Raw genomic sequence first — 22,038 nt, forward strand, 5'->3', positions numbered from 1 at the left:
TATTACTGCTTATTGAAAAATTTCATAGTTCAGCTGTTTAGCATGAACTTCACGGCGTTCGCGCTAGAAAATCACTTTTTGCCAACATGCATTTTTGATCAAAAAAATATCCAGAAAATCACGCGCAAAAAAGTTCCGATTGAGAGGTATAGTTCCGGGTGGACTGTGGAAGGGTCCACAGAAGAGCAATATTCTAGAGCGTCCAGTGGGACTGACAGTAAGCACGAATAAAAAACCATGCAATGAAGAGATAAAAAAAGGATGCAGCAAAACTTTTGAAAACAATGCATTCAACTACGTGAAGTTGGATAGCCACTGAAGCTCCGTAGCACGTGGTTCAGAAATGATGGACGGCGCTTTTCATGAAAGCTATATATGGGTAAAGAAAATTCCTTTTGATTTTGACGTACGCTCTTTTAAATCACTAGCACGTCCGGAAGTGAATTAGGCTAACTTATTTTTATACTCATTTTATTTATTTGTCGGTTTATTCATCCCAGGTCACGTTTCTAGTGGACGAGGCACACACCTGTTAAGTTTTTCTGTTCAGAGGACCACCGAGTGCCCGTGTTAAATACAGTTTGACCAAGAAATGTTCAGGCAATCAAGAAAACTAATATCAGCACTTCGGATGTTTCCACTGAACTTCCGTTAATAAAAGGTAAACTAGTCATTGTGGTTAAGAGATGCGGCACCATTGTGGTATGCTGATATAGAAGGCTTCGGAAATGATTTCATTTTTTCTCCGCATAAGCATCTTGAGAACACGAAAAGTCTGAAGAAGAAAGGATGTCTTGCAAATCGCAATACCATAGTTATGCGTAATCTGGAAGTTTTATATAGTTTAGACCATATTATTTAAACTTATTATTACCATATTATTTAACTTATTTAAAATGCAAACACACAAAACTTTGGGTTGGAGAGCCACATAACAGATGAATTATTTCACATACGAATATTTCGAGCGCTCCACACTATAGACGAATAATATATACGTAGCCTATAACCATATTAAGCTTACAAAATGAGATATAATGATTATGGTCTTAAGCCATGCCAAAAACAAAATGGAGCCCCATATCTCACTAATGCGGCTCTCTTGCTGTGTTACATCATTGTGTTTTAGTTGGCAATCTGTAACCTTCTTCGAGAATAGTATTAAGTTGTGCGTCGGTGAATGACTGGTGTCTTTACGTGGTGATGTAAGCCTGTACGTTCAGATAAATATTTTTCATGCAATACTCCAAAACGGGGTTCAACGCGCAAACGTTCAATTTCTCCAAAAATATTTGCGGGCCGGCCACGTTGAGAGCCCCGCCCAGCTCAGTCCTCGTCCTTCGGCTCGAGCAGGGCTTCGGCTCGCGCTTTGCGCGCAAAGGTAACCAAGAGCTGCTCCAGGTTGGCGTCGGCGGCGATAACGTGTTCGAAGGAAAACGCACTTCGCAGTGCAGTCACCTTCTGGAAGAGCACGCTCCAGGCCAGACGCTGCTGCAGACGGTACTCGGCCACCTTCTGCAGGCGCTGTGGGAAAATGAGAAGCAGCTGTAATGTTCATCACTTATGTCGCCACCAAAAGCGCCACCACTGTGTTACCGATCATTCAATCTGCCTTTTAGTGCGGTCGCACTAAAAGGCAGTCTGCCTTTTAGTCAGTCTGCCTTTTAGTGCAGTCAGTCTGCCTTTTAGTGCAGTCTGCCTTTTAGTTTGTTTTTTTTTAGTCAGTCTGCCCTTTAGTGAGGTCGCAAGGGCACTGCCGATGGCAGCAAGAACACATTTGTTCCATCGGCAGCACCAAGAGGTGAGGTTCAGTATAAGATGCAAGCCGGCGAAATTGCCCCGCACATCGTTTGTTCGACGTGCGAAATAATGCGCGCTACAGATTGCCGACGAACGCCGCTCCAGCGTAGTGCTAACCCTGGCAGTTTGCACAGCGCGAAAGGCGCATGGAGGCGCTTCGGAAGGGATACAGGGGTGTAGCCAGGGGTGGCACGCCGAGAACGTACCTCCCTTCCCGCGAGTTTTTTTTTTTTTTTTCGATGGCATTAGGACCGAGAAATGATCATTTCAGGGGGTTGCCCCTCCCGAAATCAAGGAGGTGCCCCTCCCCTTTCCTCCTCCCGAAAAAAAATTCGGCGCTTGAGCAGAGATACAGCGTGGTCCCGCAGGAACTGCGTACTGCCACGGACCGGGCGGCTCGCCCATGGTCACGCGCGCACTATTTTGACCGGGATCAACAGGCGGCCATACTTTTGATTGATTGATATGTGGGGTTTAACGTCCCAAAACCACTATATGATTATGAGAGACGCCGTAGTGGAGGGCTCCAGAAATTTAGACCACCTGGGGTTCTTTAACGTGCACCCAAATCTGAGCACACGGGCCTACAACATTTCCGCCTCCATCGGAAATGCAGCCGCCGCAGCCGGGATTCGAACCCGCGCCCTGCGGGTCAGCAGCCGAGTACCTTAGCCACTAGACCACCGCGGCGGGGTTGGCCATACTTTTGTACATGTACTCATCGCAAAGTTCGCTTTGAATTCATGGAAAGAACAAAGGTATCTACTTACGCTGCAGCGGCCACGCTCCCGGATGCCGATGTTTTGCTGATTTAGGCCAGAACGCATACGCATGATAAAGCATACCTGCTAGACTTATTTCCTATCACATTCAAAGCTGCTGCTATTACATTCATTGCTTCTTTGTGTCACATCTCTTACGACTCATCGAAGAGGATATAAACAATTTTCAAAAGAGAATTAAAGTGCATCTTTAAATAAAGTTATACATATGACAAAGAGAACTCGCCAGAAAGAGGACACAGCAATTTGTTTCTTTCCTTATAGTGCTACCATACGCGCCCCTGGTACCTGGTACCAGGACGCGTATGTCCTGGTACTGGTATTTTCTTGTATCTTGTATCATTCCCAACACTTACGTCTTGGGTGTCCAAGCGTTTCGCTCCCGGAAATGCTGCAAGTACAGCCTTGTCCAGTTGCTCGCTGTCAACGGGCGAGTCATCGGACAACCTGAACTTCAGAGTCAGACCACCGCCGAACTTCTGCCTCAGGTGGTGCAGCGGGCCTAGACAGGTCATCTGACCCTTCACCATGATGCCGATGCGGTCGCACGACACCTCGCACTCCTCCATGCTACGTCGTCAGATAGAATGAAAACACAAGATTTTAGGCATATTCACTATATTCGCCATGATCAGTGTTGATATGAAGCTCAATTTCAGGGTAAAAACACTGTTTCACAGGATAGCTCAGAATCAAGCTTGTGCATGAGCCCGAGTGCACCACTCACTTATGTGATGTTAGGATGAAGGCTATCTTGGTGCAGTTCTTCAACTTGACCAGGGCCTGACGAATGTGGTTGCGCGAGACGACATCGACGCCCGCGAAAGGCTCGTCCAAGAGCACGATGGGAGGGTAGCCAACCACGGCCACAGCGATTGACAGCTTGCGTTTGTTGCCTCCGCTGCAAATCAGTTGAAAACTTAGGTGGTTGAGGGATATTCTGTGTGCCCAAGGCACTATAGCGAGGTCTTGAATACCTTCTGGGGTTATAAGATTACTTAAAACTAACAGACAGTAAACCCAAGGAGGTTTTAATTTAGGAGAGCACCGAATACGTTATTCGAAGCTCACAGTTTTGGTTTTTGCCAGGCGCAAGTTACTTATTCGTCCATTATTTTCACATTACCGTGGTAATAAATATTATCCTATACTTTCGCTAACTTTTTAAATTCCTAGTTACTATTTAAAAAAGAAAAACCAGGCCTTAAAGTTTCCCTTTCGTTTATTTAAAGAAATCGACTCGTTCTCGTAGACCGAATGCGAGAGTTGTTGCTCGGCTGCATGCTCGTAAGACGAACACAATTTTCGCGACGCCATTTGGCAGAAAAAAAAGTGTGTTGCACACTTGCCGTCATGATCACGAGTGGCGCTAACAGCACCAGATTTCAATCCCGATATATTGCTCGGGTGTCCGCCTGTGTAGTTCAGTTGGTACAGCATCAGACGCGTTATTCGAAGGCTGCTCATTCGGTCTCGGCCGGCACGAGTTATCTCTTCGTCCACTTTACTTTCTTCACATTTGCGTCCTATTTGCACCAAATAACATCCCGTATACTTTCCTTGGCTTCCTTCTCCGTTATTTCAAATTAATGTTATATCTAGCAAACGAAAACCAAGCCCTACACACTCCCCTTCTATTGTTGTGTGGCTGTATTCATTCAGAAAAGCTTAAAGTTGCACCAATTCGTACGCCATTCTAATTTAGTTGCGCTTAAGGAAAAGCACTAAGACTAAATATAAAGGTAACAGGACGTGTAATCGCTTGCCCTGTTCTCTATGTCCTTCCTCCTTCGTGCCATTCACTAAGTGATATTACATTACAATACTGCATACCAATTTATTGAAGCTTTCGAGCGGTGTCTTTGTGCGCCAGTTCATGGAGTGGTTAGGATAGTGCTCAAAGTTATTAGAAAAATTTAACCTAAAATTTCGGTAGCAGTAGTAATAGTACAAACGACATAAATAGTATGATAACAATATTATTAGATTCGTTTTCATGTCCCAAAACCATGATATCATTATGAGGAGCACCGTAGTAGAGGGCTCCATAAATTTCGACCATCTGGTGTTCTATAACATGCACTGATGTCGCCCAGTACACGGGCCTCTACCATTTCACGCTCATCGAAATCAGATCGCCGTGGCAAATGTTGATGTTCGAACAATAAGTCAAAAAGAAAAGAAGGCAATCAGAAATAAACGCCAGCTACTGTAGTTCTGCAAAGCTCTGTTTTCAATGCGAAGCATTTCTTGGCGAACTTCGGCGACTTTGAGCGTATCTATCTATCTATCTATCTATCTATCTATCTATCTATCTATCTATCTATCTATCTATCTATCTATCTATCTATCTATCTATCTATCTATCTATCTATCTATCTATCTATCTATCTATCTATCTATCTGGCCGCCTACGACTTTTAGCTCTCCTGGCCGTTTGGATAGTGGTATCGATGCCAATCTTGGAATGATATAACATGACTGTATTGCGAACATAACTGACTATTCATTTCATGAAAATCATGATATGTATGTCATAAATATGATTTACGTGTCATGGTTTCGCTGCTCTTGTGGCGGTTTCATTCACGTGATATGTTTCAAAACTGGTACAGTATCACATGACTGCATGGCGAACACAAGGGACAGACACTAACATCAAAATCATGACATGCGTGTCATGTAACATGACTACAAGCCACACTCGTGATGTGCTAGCAGCCGTTTTGATAGCTTTGCATATACCACATTTGGTATTAGGGGATGGCAATGGATGACGAAGGTATATGACTGGTGCAAACATGATAATCATGAGATGTGTGTCATGTAAAAGGTGTCGACATAAAGCAATACTTTTTTGCAGACTAGTTGGTTCATACTTGAAAAATTGATTTGATGCACAAACCTGAAGGAAAACAAGGGAGACAGGAAAGAGCGTAGACTACCAACTGTTTATTGTCGTTTCTTGAAGCCAATATATACACATGCTACGCTGCGCTTCACGATGCGCACAAAACCAAAGATGCCGCAAAAAAAAAAAAAGCCGTCCCAAAACAAATCAATTCAAGTGTGACTGCCACCACAATGACAAATGCGAAAAATGGCAAAATACAAGTGATACCCACCACAATCTAAACTGCGTATTCCCAAGTTGTGCGCTCTTATTTAATCTAGAACTTATATTTTATTATATTTTGTATCTTTATTTACCAAGATCAAAGGTGTAAATAATGAAAACGTACTCTGGCTACGTTTGTTTAAAAAACATTTAAAATAGTGCTTAGACCGAAAAAAAACAAGAAAATTACAATTTTATAGTCACTCAAAGCAGCCCCAAGTGAGCAAACACGAAGAAGCAGTACGCCGAGTGAGTCATAAAACCGTACAAAACATTACGTAGCGTCACATGGAAAATAAAACAGGAACACTCATGAGCAAAAGAAAAGAAGAGAAATGGAAGAGAACACAATGCAAGGCGTTACTTACAACATTACACATGACCATGTAGGAAGACCATTTCCCTGTCCGAAAGTGACAATGAAGGCATGCTTATACACTTGTCATTAAATTGCCTGATAAAGTACGCTTCGATAATCTCTCTTTCGGTCTTTTCACGTGCCTTAGCCATGACTGACGCACTCTCAAACCGGGGGGTGCAACCGCATGTCCTACAGTGGAAATCTAAATGACCACCATTTTTTCCTTTTACGGCCAGACTGTGCTCACGCAAGCGTTTGTTGAGGCAACGCCCCGTCTGCCCTAAAGAGTTGGTAGTCTGCCCTAAACAGTTGGTAGTAAACAGTTAGTAGTCTGCGCTCTTTCCCGTCTCCCTTGTTTTCCCTTCAAGTTTGTGCAGCAAATCAATTTTTGAAAGGACTACATGCCACGCTCATGATGCACTCGCGGCCGTTTTGCTAGCTTCACATCTACCACATTCGTTATTACGTGACGCGAACGGACAACATGGGAAAATGACACGTACAAACATGAGGATGATGACATGCGTGTCATATACCAACATGACTACGCCCCACACTCATGATGCGCTCGCGGTCATTTCGCTACCTTCACATATACCAAAATTTGGTATTACCTGATTGGAATGGATGACGAAGGCATGTGACTGGTGCAAACGTGATAATCGTGAGATGCGTTTCATGTAATAACATTAATACACGCCACACTCAAGATGCCAATACACTTCGACGTGAGCCGGTGCGCGTGCGAGCCGGCGTTCGTTTTATCACGTCACGCTGGCGATTCCACGCCAGGCGCCGATATCCCCCTAGTAGAGATGAGTGGATCTGCCCACTGACCTTCATTGTGGATCTATCTGCATGCCTTATACTTGCAGGCGCGCGCCGCGCTGCGTTGCTTCGACGCATGCGCGTTTGAGCGCACACAGCGTCCTTCTGTGAAGAAGGTGGTGGTGGCGGTGAAAACGTATTTATTTATTTATTTACAGAATATTATCTGCGGAGAAACTCCGAGTAGTCGGAGATGCTTGGCTTGCGGTGGGGGGGCCCTTAGTCTAGGGCTCCACTTGCAGCAGCCGCTCTGCGGGCCCGGTTGATCAGACTCAACTGATCTTCCAGGTTCTCGCTGGCCAGCAGCTCCTCCCATCACTCCGCTGTAGGATTTTGTACTGGTTGTAAGGCTGTAATGGCCTGACACTCCCACGTGACCTGGTACAGAGTGGCTTTAGCTGAACACCATGGACAGAGAGGAGAGTATGCCGAGGGGTGCATTTTACTCAGGATGTGCAAATCCGGAAACGGGCTGGTTTGAATTTGCCTCCAGCTGACCGATTACTCTTTATTTAGTGTTCGGTGTGGTAGCTAATAAGCTTTCCTAAGTCCTCTGTAATGGTTTAGGATGGCCGAATAGTCGCAAGGGACCGCAACGAGTTCCTCAGAGGCAGAGTTGGAAGGTGCTCGGCTCGCATACTCTCGAGCTACCCTATCCGCTGCCTGATTCCCCTCCAGTCCCATGTGGCCCGGAGTCCATATAATCCGATGCCACATTCTGAGTGGATGTGTAATGGTATGCTCGCCAGTGTCTGTAACGCTCATGATGACGTTGAGAGCGGGTTGGCTGATGCGCCCCTGTAGGTAGTTGCTAGTTGCAGCAAGCTGCTTGAGAGTCCGTTAGAACTGTCAGCGACCTTCGTTGTCTGTAGCCGAGGGCGAGAGCGAGTGCGATGACAGTTTCTTCAGCATCGGTGATGTTGTGGCACCGCACGGAAGCGCTAGTACGTATTGTGAGTGTGTGGTCCACGACTGTGACTACATCCTTATTGTTTGCATGGTCGCAGTTGGTGGCGTCAACATAGTACGTAGTGTTCTTGTGTGCAAAATTTCGCTCGAAAGCTTCCACTCTGGCTTCCCGCCGGCCCTGATGTAGTCAGGGATCCATATTGCGGGGGATGGGAGCGACCTTATAAGTGGCACGAAGTTGGTCCGGAATGGGCTTGCGACGAGCTGCGTCGTGAAACTGGCTGATGCAGCCAAGGCATAGGAGCAGGTCACGGCCTGTAGGTGTTTGCGTGAGCCGTCGCAGTTGTGTGGCGAGTTGCGCTTCACAAAGTTCTTCAAAGGTGTTGTGTAGGCCCAATGCGAGGAGCTTGCTAAAAGGAGTACCCGGTGGTATCTTGAGTGCCGCTTTGTAGGCCTTGCGGAGCATTGCGTCTACTTGGCCCTGTTCGCTTTTGGTGAGGCGTTGGTAGGGCAAACTGTATGTCACCCTACTGACCACGAGGCTAAGTATGAGTTTCAAGGTGTCCTCTTCGCGCATGCCATGGCGCCGAGTAGCTACCCGAGATATCATTCGGGCCACTTGCAGTGTAGTGGTGCGGAGAAGGGAAAGTGTGTGATTCACATGGCGGTTCGACTGTACCCACATGCCTAATATTCGAATGGTGGATTTCTCTGGGATTTGTTGGCCAGCAAGGACGACCTGGAGGCGGGAGCCTTGGCTGTTCTGCGCCGATGGTGGGAGCTTGCGTCGATAAATCCGTAGAAGCTCAGATTTTTCAGTTGCACAGGCAGGGCCTCGTGCCTGCGCGTATTGTTCGACGCATGTGGCTGCCTGCTGCAGGTTATATTGTTTTTCTCCAAGGGACCCCCGCGTGCCCCAGACGGTGACATCGTCCACATAGATTGCGTGATGGATGCCATCGATGCGGTGGAGTTCATGTGCCAGGCCAACCATAGCTACATTAAAGAGTAGCGGGGAAATCACTGAGCCCTGCGGGGTGCCCTTCTTCGGAATCCTGATAACATGTGATCGGATGGAGCCGAGACCGACTGTGGCAGTGCGGTCCGACAAGAAGGTGTCAACATAACTCTAGACGCGCTGCCCACAATGAAGAGCCTCGAGGCCCTTAAGTATGGCCTGGTGGCTAACGTTATCAAATGCGCCCTTAATGTCTAAAGCCAAAATAATGTTTTCTCCTTGCTGGGGGGCGTTATCAATGACTTCTTCTAATTGTAACAGTACATCCTGCGTTGAAAGATGTGCCCGGAACCCGTACATTGAGTGCGACAAAAGGTCATTGTCCTCGAAGTAATCTTGCACGCGATTAGTGATGACGCGCTCGAAGAGTTTACCAAGGCAGGAAGTGAGAGATATTGGTCGGAGGTTTTAGATCTGAAATTTTTTGCCTGGCTTCGGTATCATTATGACCTCCGCGTGCTTCCATTCAGGAGGAAGCGTGCCACGTTGCCAATGATCATTGAAAAACGCCGTGCTTTCTTGTGCGGCGCTGTCGTTGAGGTTCCTGATAAGGGAGCACGCGATTCCGTCTGCCCCAGCAGCTGTGTTGCGATTGCTGCTGCAAATAGCTGCGTTAACTTCGTCCACCGTTATTGGTCGGTCGAGAGTGTCATTTGCACGCCCACGGTACGCAGCCTGAGATGCGGGTGGGTAGAAATCGCCAAAGCATTTTCGCCGGACTTGATCTAGCAGTTCATCGTCTGTACCCTCAAAGGCATGTATGAGGCGCATGACTGACTTATTCGCCTCATTTTTTGTTCAAATGGGGTCCATCAAAGCACGCAAAATGTGCCACGTGCGGGCCGTGCCCAATGAGCCTCGAAGAGAGTCGCTAAACTGGGCCCAATGGAGTCGCGCCAGTTCTGTAGCGTACTGCTCTGCCTGAGTGGTGAGTGCGGCGATCCTTAGCTTGAGGCGTCGGTTATGTTTTTGCGTCCTCCATCTGCGGATGAGGCTCCTTCGGGCTTCCCACAGATGTAGCAGATGGCCGTCCACTTCCGGCAATGCAGGTGTTCTGTTAATGGTGGTGGTCCAACGCTCTCGATTTTTTTTAAGTTGGGTGCACCAGTCGGTGAAGCTTGTGAGGCTGTCGAGTGAATGTTCGCTCTCACGACGAAAGGCGTCCCAGTTTGTGATGCGTGCTTCTCCAATAGATCGACGCGATGCGCTCTCTGTAACTTTTGTGCGGAGAATGAAGTGGTCGCTGCCCAAGGATTCCTGCAGGTTGTCCCAGTTATAGTTTGCACGGCCACGGGTGAAGGTGAGATCGGGGCAAGTGTCCCTGCACACACTGTTGCCAATCCGGGTAGGGAACGCGGGATCCGTAAGCAGTTCAAGCTGAAATTTTTCTGTCGCAGCCGCAAGCTGTTTGCTTTTCACATCCGAACGGTTGTAACCCGAGCGTTCGTCGAGAGCGTTGAAGTCGCCGAGCAGTAAGAGTTCTTTTCCCTGGGCCAATTTGCAGGCACCTGGAACGAGGGCATTGAAATCAGTGGTTTTTTTTTTGCTTTGGGGCGCTATATACGTTGACAATGATGATACTTCGCTTTTCTCCTTTCTTTTTTTGCCTGACAACTAGCTCCGCAATCACATGTTCTATGTTGGTGTCTGGGATGTTGTCTAAGCCAACTGCGGTTAGCGCTTTGTCAATCAGGATGGCCGCTTTGCCCTTTGTTTGCCTATTATAGGACTCATAACCCGAAAATATGGGTAGCGTTCCAGGCTCCTGAAACGCTATGACATCTGGCCGAGCAAGGTTTGTGTTAATGTACTGTTGGAGGAGGCTCCGCTTTCTGCGGAAGCCGCGGCAGTTCCATTGCCAGACTTCTAAATGTTCGCCAATGAGTGGGGCTGTGCTGCCCATGGTTAATTCGTTGAGTGGAAAGACGTGGGTATCGGAATCTCGGCTTGCGACGCCGATGTAGGAGTGAGGTTGAGGGCGCTGGGTGTCAATGCGGGAGTAGCGAGGATTTCGGATGCATGTGATTCCAATCCTAGTCTACGGTAACCTCGATCGGTCGTGGCGTGCGAGCTATGAGTGGCCCTCTCCCTGCGTATGTTTTCGCCTGTTTCAGCAATTTGCACCTCGAAGCGTGTCTCGAGACAGTCGAGGCGTTCTCCGAACTCGTGAATACAGCACTGAATTGTTGCGATAGCTTCTGCGCGAGCGTTGAGAGCATTTCACGTAACTCTTCGCGTGTGACTGTGGTGCCCGACGCAGCAGGAATTGATAGCGCTGTTTTAGGGATTTTCTGTCTCTTGATGGAGGTTGGTGGTTTTTTTCGCGGGAGTCGGGCGGCGATCCAAGACGCGCCATTAGGGCATGAAGTTGAGAACTGTCCTTGGCTTGACGTGCCCCGACGGCAATCAGCTCCTGTTTGAGTTTTATGTTTTCCGCGAGAAGGTATTCGTATGCGGTGGAGAGTGTATTGAGTGGAGCGATGGGAGGATCTACATTTGCTGACCAGCTCACCTTATTGTCCGCACCGGCTGATGGAGTAGGATTGGGCTTCTCATTATGTTTGCTGGAGACGTGCTGCGACTGTTGACGGGCGGGTTGCTGCTGCTGCTGCTGCCCCTTGGTCATCTGGTTCTTCGGATGCTGTCGCTGCTGCTGCTGTCACTGCTGCTGTTGGCCAGGTTCCACAGAAGGGAGGGGCGGGAAGGACTGTGACCTCGAGAGTGAGCGGGAGTGGCTGCATGAGGTCTCGTTTTCCTTGCTGAACCACCTGCGTTTGGGAGTGGGTGGGTTACCATGAGGGTTGCGGCCCCTGGCTGGTGCTGCTGGTTGAGGAGGTGGCCGTGGACGCAGGGCCTTCAGTCTCTGAGAACACTCTTCGGCGCCCGTTAAGTGGGCATCTCTACATAAGTGACAATTGGGAGCACAGGAATGACCGTCAACGGGGTCGAGGATACTACACTGCCGACACACGGGAGTGTTTGGCGTGGGGCATACGTCTGAGTGGTGCCCCGGTTGTAAGCAGACTTGGCAGGCTTGTCGCGTCGGCTTGTACGGGTGGCAGGCCACCTCCCCACCGTAATACAGTACATATCGGGGCAGAAGGGGGCCCTCAAAAGTGATCACGGCCGATTTGGTAGCACCAAGCATTCGTGCGCACGCGTAGGTTGGCGGTGAGTTCTTCCGGAGTTGTGCCAGGGTCTATACCATGAATAGGATCTGGACGCTCTAGGTGCCGACCAGTTCGGACGCGCGAAGATCGGCTCCTGCTTTCAAGAATGCTTTCCTGTGGTATTCATGAATTAGTCGCCGAGTTTTCAGTCCCATCGTATGCCTAAGTTCTCAAGAAATCAGCAGATACCACCTTTGTGTTGGTGAGTGGACTTTTAAACCGTTTTTGGGGCATTTTTAAACGGCAACGCCACCGGGGGATTTAAGCCTAACAACCAAGGAGGCGATTGTCGCCGATGCGCCGACCCGGCGCCAACGTGACTCAACGCTGTGCACGTTCCAGGACCTGCAACTGAGAATGGAATACCAAGTGGATGGAGAGGACATCTCTCCAGAGGATTGCACGGAAGACATGGGTTGGAAAAAAACCAAAACGAGACGCTCAAGGAATAAGCAAGCCGTGGTTAGCGTTCCTGCGGCCAAGGGTTCGACCAAGGCTGGCATTGCGGGAGACGCTCGAGCCAGTCGTAGTAGGTATGATACCAAGCATATAGATGTGCGAGCTGGACGCATGCCACCACTACCCAAGGACTTCAGCAGAATTGTGCTATGACCACGTGGAGGATTAAATATCTCGAGAATTGGCACTGGAGCCGTGGCAGACGCGATAGTACTGGCGGCCGGCATCGAAGAGGAGGAGGCCATGCAGGACATCATCTGTTCCAACTTGCAGCAGAACATTATAGTGGAAAGCACTCCGGACCAAGATTCAAGATACCTCAAGGTCAAGCAAATTGACATTGGAGGCAAAGTTTTCGAGGTTAGCGCGTACGCCACGGCACCCCACGATACTTGTAAAGGAGTGGTTCGCGGGATCCCCGTAAGCGATACTCAGGACATTTTGACCCGAAAGATTGTGAACGTCAAAACCCCGCTCGTGCTACAGACCAAGAGAATCAAGGACACCGGGACAATCATCATAGCGTTCGAAGGACACAAGGTGCCCAGATTCGTGAGATATGGACCTTCACTTTTTCAGTGCTCCCTTTACCGCAAAAACATCGATGCTTGTTATGTCTGTGGAAAGCTGGGACATCGGTCTGACGTCCGTCCGAACCCTGCTGAAACCATATGCAGAGGCTGCGAGATCAAGAACCCAGATAGCCTGCACCAGTCCAATCCAAGATGCAGGCTGTGCGATGGTCACCAACCCACGGCAGACAAAGAGTGCAAGAACAGGTTCTTAGTGACATACGTCGTCAGACGCAGACGTTGGGAAAGATCGCGAGCAGCCGCAGAAGCCCGGGACGCATCAATCACATCGAGTCCAGACATCAACGACAAGCAGCTTATTCCACCCTACGGGACCCAGAGCATCCAGACTACACAAGAACAGGAAAGGCGGCCCCACTCCAGGGGGGGGGGGGGTTGCGTTCCGGAAGATGTTCTAGACCCGAGGCCCGCTACCAATCACGGGGGCGCTCGAGTTCTCAAGGTCACCATCAGGGTCGGGATCAGCCTGGGCGGCACACGAATGGCTAGCTGCCTGGCGTTCAGTTCGAGATCACGGCTTTACACCCGGGAAGGACGCCTGCAGTTACATCGAAAGGCAGCTGGGCTGAGCGAGTGCGCAATGGCGCGGCAGAGGTGATGACAGGTAAGCTGCCAGAGCATGATAGAATTGCACAGCTAGAGCAAGAAAACGCGAGACTTACAATATCGAACGACAGGCTATCAGCTGAGTTAGAGGAAATAAAAATTCTTCTCGCTAAGCTAACCAGCGCGCAGTCTTCACAGCCAATGCCTCAGCCAGTTGATGTCCCTGTGGCTGAAAACGTGGGGGACTCGAGAACCACAAAAAAGAGGGCAGTCATGGCAGAACACGTGGAAGCCAACCAAACGACAATGTCAGATATAAAAGAGGTCTTTGACACGCTCAGCAAAGTAGTAGCCCATCTTAGCGAGCAGAAGGGTAGGCTACAGTCAAGCGTGGCGGCACTGCAAGAGCATATGACTTTGCGCATTACAAAGGTCGAAGCATATCTGCACAATACAGCAAGGCTTCATCATGCACCAAACTCACCCCTTCGGCCACCAATACTAGTGGTACCAAACCTGTCGACAGGTGCAGCATCAGGCTCTGGCTGCCCATGTAATAACGTTGATGGCAGTGCTACGCGAAGCATTTCATATCTGGCAATGGAACTGTAGAGGTTACTTTCAAAAAAAGGCAGCCCTACAGCAGTATATCAGGAGCAGCCAAGAAAAGCCTCATATTATATTATTACAAGAGACCCTTTCACCGCAAGCAACGTTGCCTGGATTCCGGCCTGTAATAGGGGATACTGAAGGGAGGGGAGTCTGCACCTTCGTATGCAACAAACTAACGCACGTAACCCACGACTTCAAGATAGAAGCAGGCCGGTTGGAACAGGTCATGGTAGAGATCGTTCCAGGTACCAGCAACCGTCAGAGCATTTTCATACTTAATATATACAGCAGTCCAAAGGAACAAAAGCAAGGGTTCAAGATGGTTCTAAAGAAAGCTGTTAACATCGCCGGGGAATGTCCACTCGTCATAGCAGGTGATTTCAACGCCCCTCATCATACATGGGGTTACAAGTACAACACTGGGAAAGGAAATCGGCATTGCCAAAGTGCCAGTGAACTTGATCTCACCCTAATCACAGACCTCAGCCTACCAACAAGGCTTGGTACATCTTGCTGCAGGGATTCCACCCCGGACCTTACATTTGTAAGGAACATCAAGAAGGCCCAATAGATGAACCTTGCTGTAGACCTAGGGAGTGACCACTGCATTCTTGCCCCTACCTTCTCCGTGGAGCGTAAAAAGCAGAGAGAATTCCACTTCACAGACAGGGATAAGTTCAGGAAGATAAGGATGAAAAGGGAACAAGATGGCCACAGACAAGGCTTGGAGCAGTTGGTCAAACAGATTAAAGATGACATCAAATCCGTCTCCACCACCATTACCACAGATTTTCCGGTTGAAAGAATGTATAGCCGGCTCGCTCATCTTCTTGAGGCAAAGCAAGCACTACTGAACCGTTGGAAGGGTCAGCGCCTGAACCGAATACTGAGGAAGAAGATAGCTGAGGTAAACAGATCAGTCGAGGAACATTGTCGTGCACTATCCAGGCAGCAATGGGACGAAATCTGCAACTCCGTCGATGGTCAGATGCGCAATGGCAAGACATGGAATATGTTAAAGCATCTCCTCAACGAAAACACCACCCAAACAAACCAAAAGCATGTTATCGCTCGAATTTTGCATAAAGAGATAGGGCGCACTACAGAACAGCAAGTCGTGCAGCGGCTCGTGCATAAGTACCTCCCAATCAAAAGAGGATCGGCACTACCAAGTAGACAGTACCAGGGCAGACCCAATCCAGGTCTTGAGGGCGACTTTAACATCAAGGAGATCAGAAGAGCTTTGCATGATCTCCACGGCAGGTCGGCCCCTGGCCCGGACAGTATATTAAACAAGGCCCTTCGTAACCTTGATGACGATTCAATTGAAACCCTGAAGGATATGATCAATGCAACATGGAAAGAAGGCAAGGTGCCAGAGCAGTGGAAGCTGGCCAGGACGATCCTTATTTCTAAGCCAGGAAAGCCCCCTAACTTAAACAACATGAGGCCAATATACTTGACATCATGTATCGGCAAGGTTGCAGAACATGCCATACTGCACAGGATAAACAAGTACTTGGAAGATAACGACATACATACACACAATATGGTTAGACTCAGGGCAGGGCTATCCACACAAGATGCTTTGAAGCTAATCAAACACCAGGTCATCGACAACAAAACGAGAGACGTGAGAGCCATTCTGTGCCTCGATCTAGAAAAAGCGTTTGACAACATCCACCACTCATTCATACTCGAAGCAATTTCCAAGCTTGGTCTGGGGAAAGCCTTCTATGACTACGTATGGTCCTTTCTTACAGATCGGAAAGCCGTGATGAAGATTGCAGATATCGAGACCGCAGCAATCGAACTAGAAGCAAGGGGCACGCCGCAAGGGGCAGTGATTTCACCAATGCTGTTCAACATTGCCATGATTGGACTGTCAAAGAAATTATCGAGCATTGAAGGATTGAAGCACAGCATCTACGCAGATGACATTACCATCTGGTGCACAGGTGGAAGCGAGGGGCAGATTGAGAGCGCCCTGCAAGAGGCGATTGACACCGTAGAAGAGTACCTTTGTCCTTCTGGGCTCAAGTGCTCCTCGAGTAAGTCAGAACTTTTACTGTATCGGACTGCACGCCAGAGACCGAAGCCCAGGGGATGGAAGCCGTTAAACCAGATAGACATCCACCTCCGTACAAATCAAGGGGATGCCATCCAGAGGGTCGACTCCATCAAAGTCCTGGGCATGCTGATAGAGTCTACCGGCGCCAACAGCAAATCTATAGCCAAGTTAACTTGGAAAACAGACAGTGCGGTGCACCTCATACACAGAGTGGCCAACGAAAGAAATGGGATCAAGGAAGACAACCTCATCAGGTTGATGCATGCGTTTGTTCTAAGCCACTTCATGTGCAAGGCAGCAATGCACAACTGGTCAAGAGCAGAGTCCGAGACACTGAATGTGCTCCTCAGGAAAGTTACCAAGAAGGTCCTGGGCCTACCCATACATACCAGCACCGAGCGTCTGCTTGAGCTTGGCATTAACAACACAGTCGAAGAAATAGCAAAAGCCCAAGAGAGAGCACAGTTTGCAAGGTTATCTACAACAAGGTCGGGGAGAATGATCCTGCAGAAGCTGGGCCAACACCCAATGGCAATCAGACACAATTACAAATATATCCCCGACAACATCAGGGAGAATATCACGGTGTTTCCTATACCAAGAAACATGCATCCAGAACACAACGTCGGAAGAAGAGTAGCGAGGGCCAGGACTATACTTCGTCAAGTCTCAAACGAGGAACGAGGGGTCGTATTTGTTGACGCGGCTTCCTACGCCAATGGGAAAGCGTTTGTGGCAGTGGTGGTCGATGGGGCTGGCCATGTCGTCAACTCAGCGACGGTCAGGACGAAAGACCCAATCATTGCGGAACAGGTGGCCATCGCCTTAGCACTCAAGATGGATAACATTGAAGTCGTCCACAGTGATTCTATGGCAGCACTACGGGCGTTCGCCAAGGGGACGGTCTCTGAACAAACGCTGAGAATACTGCAAGGCAAGAACATAACGCATCATCTTCTGAGTTGGTTCCCAGCTCACCTTGGGCAAATCAACGATTCCCTTCCCAATCTCAATGAAGCAGCACACGAAGTGGCGCGAGAACTTTCCAACCGCGCCTCCCCGGGGATGCGTTCTACCGGTGAAGGGGATAACCGGGAAATTCTTACAACATATAACGAGCTCACTAAACATTTGTACCTGTCTAGAAGGATTTTCCCTCCACCTCACAAAAGTCTAACCCGGCCCCGAGCACTTACATTAAGGCTTTTGCAAACGCGGATGTACCCTACTTTGAAAATGTTACACATTATGAACCCTGACCTATACCCAAGTAATCTTTGTCCACATTGTGGGGAAAAAGCTTCATTAGAACACATGCTCTGGCAGTGCACCAAATTTGCTCATATATTGAACATCACCTCTGCCAGATGGGAGGCGGCAATCCGCAGCTCATCCTTGTCAGATCAGCTCTGGGCTGTCCACCAAGCCAGCGAGGCGGCTGAGGAGCTTGGCATCTCAGTCCGCACGTGGGAGCTGCCCGCAACACAGTGATCTGTGTTTTAGAGGACCAAATAAAAGTTTATCCAATCCAATCTATCCCATGAATAACTCCCCGCAAGGTGCCCTGAGGGGCAGCCACATAGGTATTGAATTCGTAGGTCTTCCTCTCAAGCAGAGGCTGGTGATCCGACGAAGAATTTCAGCCGTCTCAGCATGTGGCGTGCTGGCAATAATGATGTTCGAACCGGGGCGAGTACGTATAATGAAATGATTACCAGTACAATGTTGTCAAGAATTGCCGGCCATTGCTACGGCTCGGGAGATTTGATGCGTAGTGAAGTTCCGAATGGCCAGGCCCTTTTTCGGGCGCATGATGATCTTTATGTCCGTGCTTTGAAGCGGCGGCGGCTTCCTTCGAACCTGGCATGGCTTCGTTACGGGTGGTGGTGTTCGCGCTGGTGCGACATCGGCCGCGTCTGCCTGTGCAGCAGGAGCGCTCACAGCCGCAGCTGCCCCGGCGTTGACGTGGCTGGGCGGAGTGCTTGCAGGACCGGCCGGCTGCAGCAATTCCGCTCGAGCTTTGTCGAATTTTTTCTGGCGTTGACGCTGGCGACGGGAAATCGCCAGTTTCCAGTTGGCGTCGGTGTCGCTCGCCGGTCCCAGCGATGCAGACGATGTGCGATGGTGCACGGCAACTTCATCTTCGTTTGCCGAAGTGAGCTCGTCGAGGTCGAGAGATTCCGTGTTAACATGGGTGTCGTTGGGGCTGAATGTAGGTTGAACGCATTCAGTAGAAGTCACGTCAGCAGTTGGCGCAGTGCTAGCGTCCATATTGTTGTCGAAGGGGTCCCGTCGTCAGGCAAAGTCACCCGTACTCGCACAGGCGAGCTGGGTTGACGCTTAGACCCAGCGGCCCAGCGCTCACATGGGTTCTTCTGAAAGCGATAGAGAAAAATGGAGATGCTCTACAGCCTCGGGAAGGGTGTGTGGTTCCCCGGACAGTTAAAGCTTGATGATCCGACACAGTGCCGGCGACGATATCGGAGTAATCCGGTCAACGAGAGCACACGTTCGGCGGAGCGTATGCGACGCGCGTCCGCTCGCTCCGGCGTCCAAACGCCGACTCCCTCTGTCAAGAAGAGAGGCAGACGTGGTGCTGTTCAAGAAACGTCGTCGGTGCGAAATGCAGCATGTCGCATTTTGTGCTGGTTGCCACCGGGCCCCGACGACGGACGCTGGTCGCGCCTGGCGTCACTCTACAGAGTGCTCGCGTTTTGCCAGAGGGCGTCGCCACGCCCAGCCTGCCCGTTCGTCAACATTGCGTCGGAGTATATTCGGCCTTTCATGATGCGCTCGCCACCGTTGCGCTAGTTCCACATGTACGAAATTCGGTATCAAGGGAAGTGAATAGACGACGAAGGTAAATGACACGTCCAAACCTGACAATCGTAATATGCGTTTCATGTAAAACATGACTACATGCTACGCTCATAGCGTTCTCACGCCTGATTGATCGATTGATTGATTGATTGATTGATATGTGGGATTAACGTCCCAATACCACCATTTGATTATGAGAGACGCCATAGTGGAGGGCTCTAAAATTTCGACCACCTGGGGTTCTTTAACGTGCACTCATATCTGAGCACGCGTGCCTAAAACATTCCCGCCTCCATCGGAAATGCAGCCGCCGCAGCCGGGATTCGATCCCGCAACCTGCGGGTCAGCAGCCGAGTACCTTAGCCACTAGACCACCGCGGCGGGTTCTCGCGCCTGTTTCAGTAGTTCCACATATACCGAATTTGGTATCACGTGACGTGAATGGACGATGGATGTAAATCACACGTTCAATAATGATAACCTTGATATGAATTTTATGTAAAAAGATGACTACATGCTACGCTCATAGCACGCTCGCGGCCGTTTCGCTAGCTCCGTATATACCAAAGTTGGTATCAGGTGACGTTAATGGATTACGAAGGTAAATGAAATGTCTAAAGATGATAATCATGACATGAAAGTCGTGTATGGCATAATTTACCTCCGCCTCTCAATGTTGGGCAGATTTTAAGGTGACCTATCACCCTTCCTCATTCGTGCTTCGCATATCATCGATTCCCGCAGTACGTGGTATCTGCCATTTTTTCTATTCACCGTTAGGCCCACGTTCTAATGTTTGTATACGCAAAACTCACCAGGAAGCCTAGAAATCCCCTCTGCACTTGTGTAAACCTTCCGGCTAGATTTAGGAGTTTCTATTATGCATGTAGTGAAGTTTCAACAGCACACCCGCAGAGGGTGATAACCTGAGGAATACACAATTGGAAGAGCACACACGTCGACTATTGATACAGATCTGAGTATAAGCTTGCTAAAAGAGCAGGGCAGTTATTTGGAGTAGCTATCTTGCCACGCGTATAGGACAATAGAAAACCCACCTGTAGTACTCGCATGGCTTGGACGCATGCTCCGACAGGTCGACCATGGTGATCAGTTGAGAAACAATCGATCCCAGTGATCTTTCCGGTATACCGCGTAGCCGGCCGAACATGAAAAGCGTCTCAAACGCATTCAGTTTGCCGAGAAGTGCGTCGCTTTGAGGGCAGTAGCCGATGCGGGCTTGCCACTGCACGCACAACCGTAAATCCATTGTGATTTTACGATACCGTACCGACATTGCTTCGTAACGCGTAGCTTATTTGCCATTAGTGACGATAAAACATGCACACTGAATGTTACGAAAACTATGTCGTAGCAATAATGTGGAGCGTAAGTCTTCAGAGACGCTGGCAGTGCTCACAGGTAACTGTATAACGCGAATGAGCCTCATTTCATAACGACAGGTGCCAATGAGCGATACACACAGATAAGTTTTGAATTAGCACCGAAATGACAAAGCAGAATTAGTATTCACGTTATAAATATCGGATGAAACAATTTCGACCTTTCCAGTGGCATTTAGCCAGAGCGTCCGAAACCAGCGCATTGTGCATAGCGTATCAAACAGTTCCATATCGATGCTATTGTATTTTCAGAATTACATGTGCTTGCAAGTATGCATACTGTGACGAGTTTGCAAAGTAATTATTGAAGATAATCTAGATTTGTTCATAATGTCACTCGACCTCCTGCTTTCCAACACGCAGAAAAATACTTATGTTGAAGTAACCTATTACGACTAAAAACGACAGCATTTGAGAAGTCTCCCTGCTGAGCTCTGATACATCAATTTTAGCACAAACTTCGTAGCTTAAGCATTGGCTCAAAAAGCTTCAACAAAACTTTCAATGCCTTGAGGGATTGAACAGGATGAGTTCCTATAATATGACACTATGATAGCACCCGTGTTGGCCAAAATCAGACTGTCGCCTTCATTGGCGCGCGCGCCCAAGAGTTTAAGGAGGGGGAGGTGTCGCGCTCTGAATCATCTAATGAGGGTGCTGTGTCAGCCCCATACCTATACTCTTTCAGGTCTGTGCAGCCACAGTTTAATGTTTACGCTTATAGCCAAGCAGCTGTTTGAAAATAGTGGCAGTTGACGACCCTTTACGTTGCATTCTATGAACTGTCCACGTCCCACTTTTGCCCCTGGTAAGCCGGGTACCACGGGCAGGGCGCCGTCGTGACGAACTGGACTTTGCTTCAGTTCCATTTTCGCATCCATTGAAAAACTTGCTCGCTTTTTGGCTCGGGCTACAATGGGGTTAGGGGGGGGGGGGGTGCTGCTGTGAAACTTGTCTACACCCTCTAAAGGAGAACCCTAAGAACACCTATGGCGACTCGCTTTTGTGTGCGAAAACGTTTCGACTGGATCTGAAGCAACTTCGACTCACCTCCCGAGGGGCCTTGGATAGAACCAGTTTCTTCATGTACGCGTTGCCGTCGGTCATCTCAATCAGGGCAGCGAGCATCTGGAAGGTGGTCGTCTTGCCAGCGCCGTTGACACCCACGAGACCGAAACATTCACCGGGATTCAGGGCCAGGTAGATGCCGCGCACCGCGTAGAACTTGTCGAAAAACTTGTGCAGGTTGCGCGCCACCAGCGCGTACTCTCCGAAGCGCTTCTGTCGGCAAACCGTGTTCACCAGTTTCTTCTCCGCGTCCACGTCGTCATCCAGCGCTGGCGTGTGCAGGTCGTGCAACTTGTTCTCGTAGCCGAAATCTCCCGAGACGCCACGCACAGCAATGTAGAACAGTACTGCGCCCAGTATTAGCATAAGCAGTAGCTCGCCCACGATGCTGTACCAGGACCAGGAGAAGGGGCCAATCGTGGACCACAGTTCCTCATTGCCTTCCTGGTGAGCCGCCAACACTGCGAGTCGTGAATGCCG

At 49.1% G+C, this 22,038-nt stretch overlaps 1 protein-coding gene across 1 annotated transcript; it reads right to left on the reverse strand.

Annotated features, from left to right (window-relative positions):
• Positions 1–1,326: 1,326 nt before the first annotated feature.
• LOC142794064 (phospholipid-transporting ATPase ABCA3-like) lies at positions 1,327–22,013 on the reverse strand. The gene is made up of 6 exons (XM_075885848.1): positions 21,541–22,013; positions 20,146–20,333; positions 11,585–11,716; positions 3,310–3,483; positions 2,939–3,152; positions 1,327–1,524 (listed from the first exon to the last, which is right to left on the reverse strand). The coding sequence occupies exons 1-6, from the start codon at positions 21,922–21,924 to the stop codon at positions 1,327–1,329; spliced, it is 1,290 nt and encodes a 429-aa protein (XP_075741963.1). The 5' UTR covers positions 21,925–22,013.
• Between the last annotated feature and the right edge of the window lie 25 nt (positions 22,014–22,038).

The sequence above is a fragment of the Rhipicephalus microplus genome, chromosome 2 (assembly GCF_043290135.1).
Source record: "Rhipicephalus microplus isolate Deutch F79 chromosome 2, USDA_Rmic, whole genome shotgun sequence".
NCBI classification, from domain to species: domain Eukaryota; kingdom Metazoa; phylum Arthropoda; class Arachnida; order Ixodida; family Ixodidae; genus Rhipicephalus; species Rhipicephalus microplus.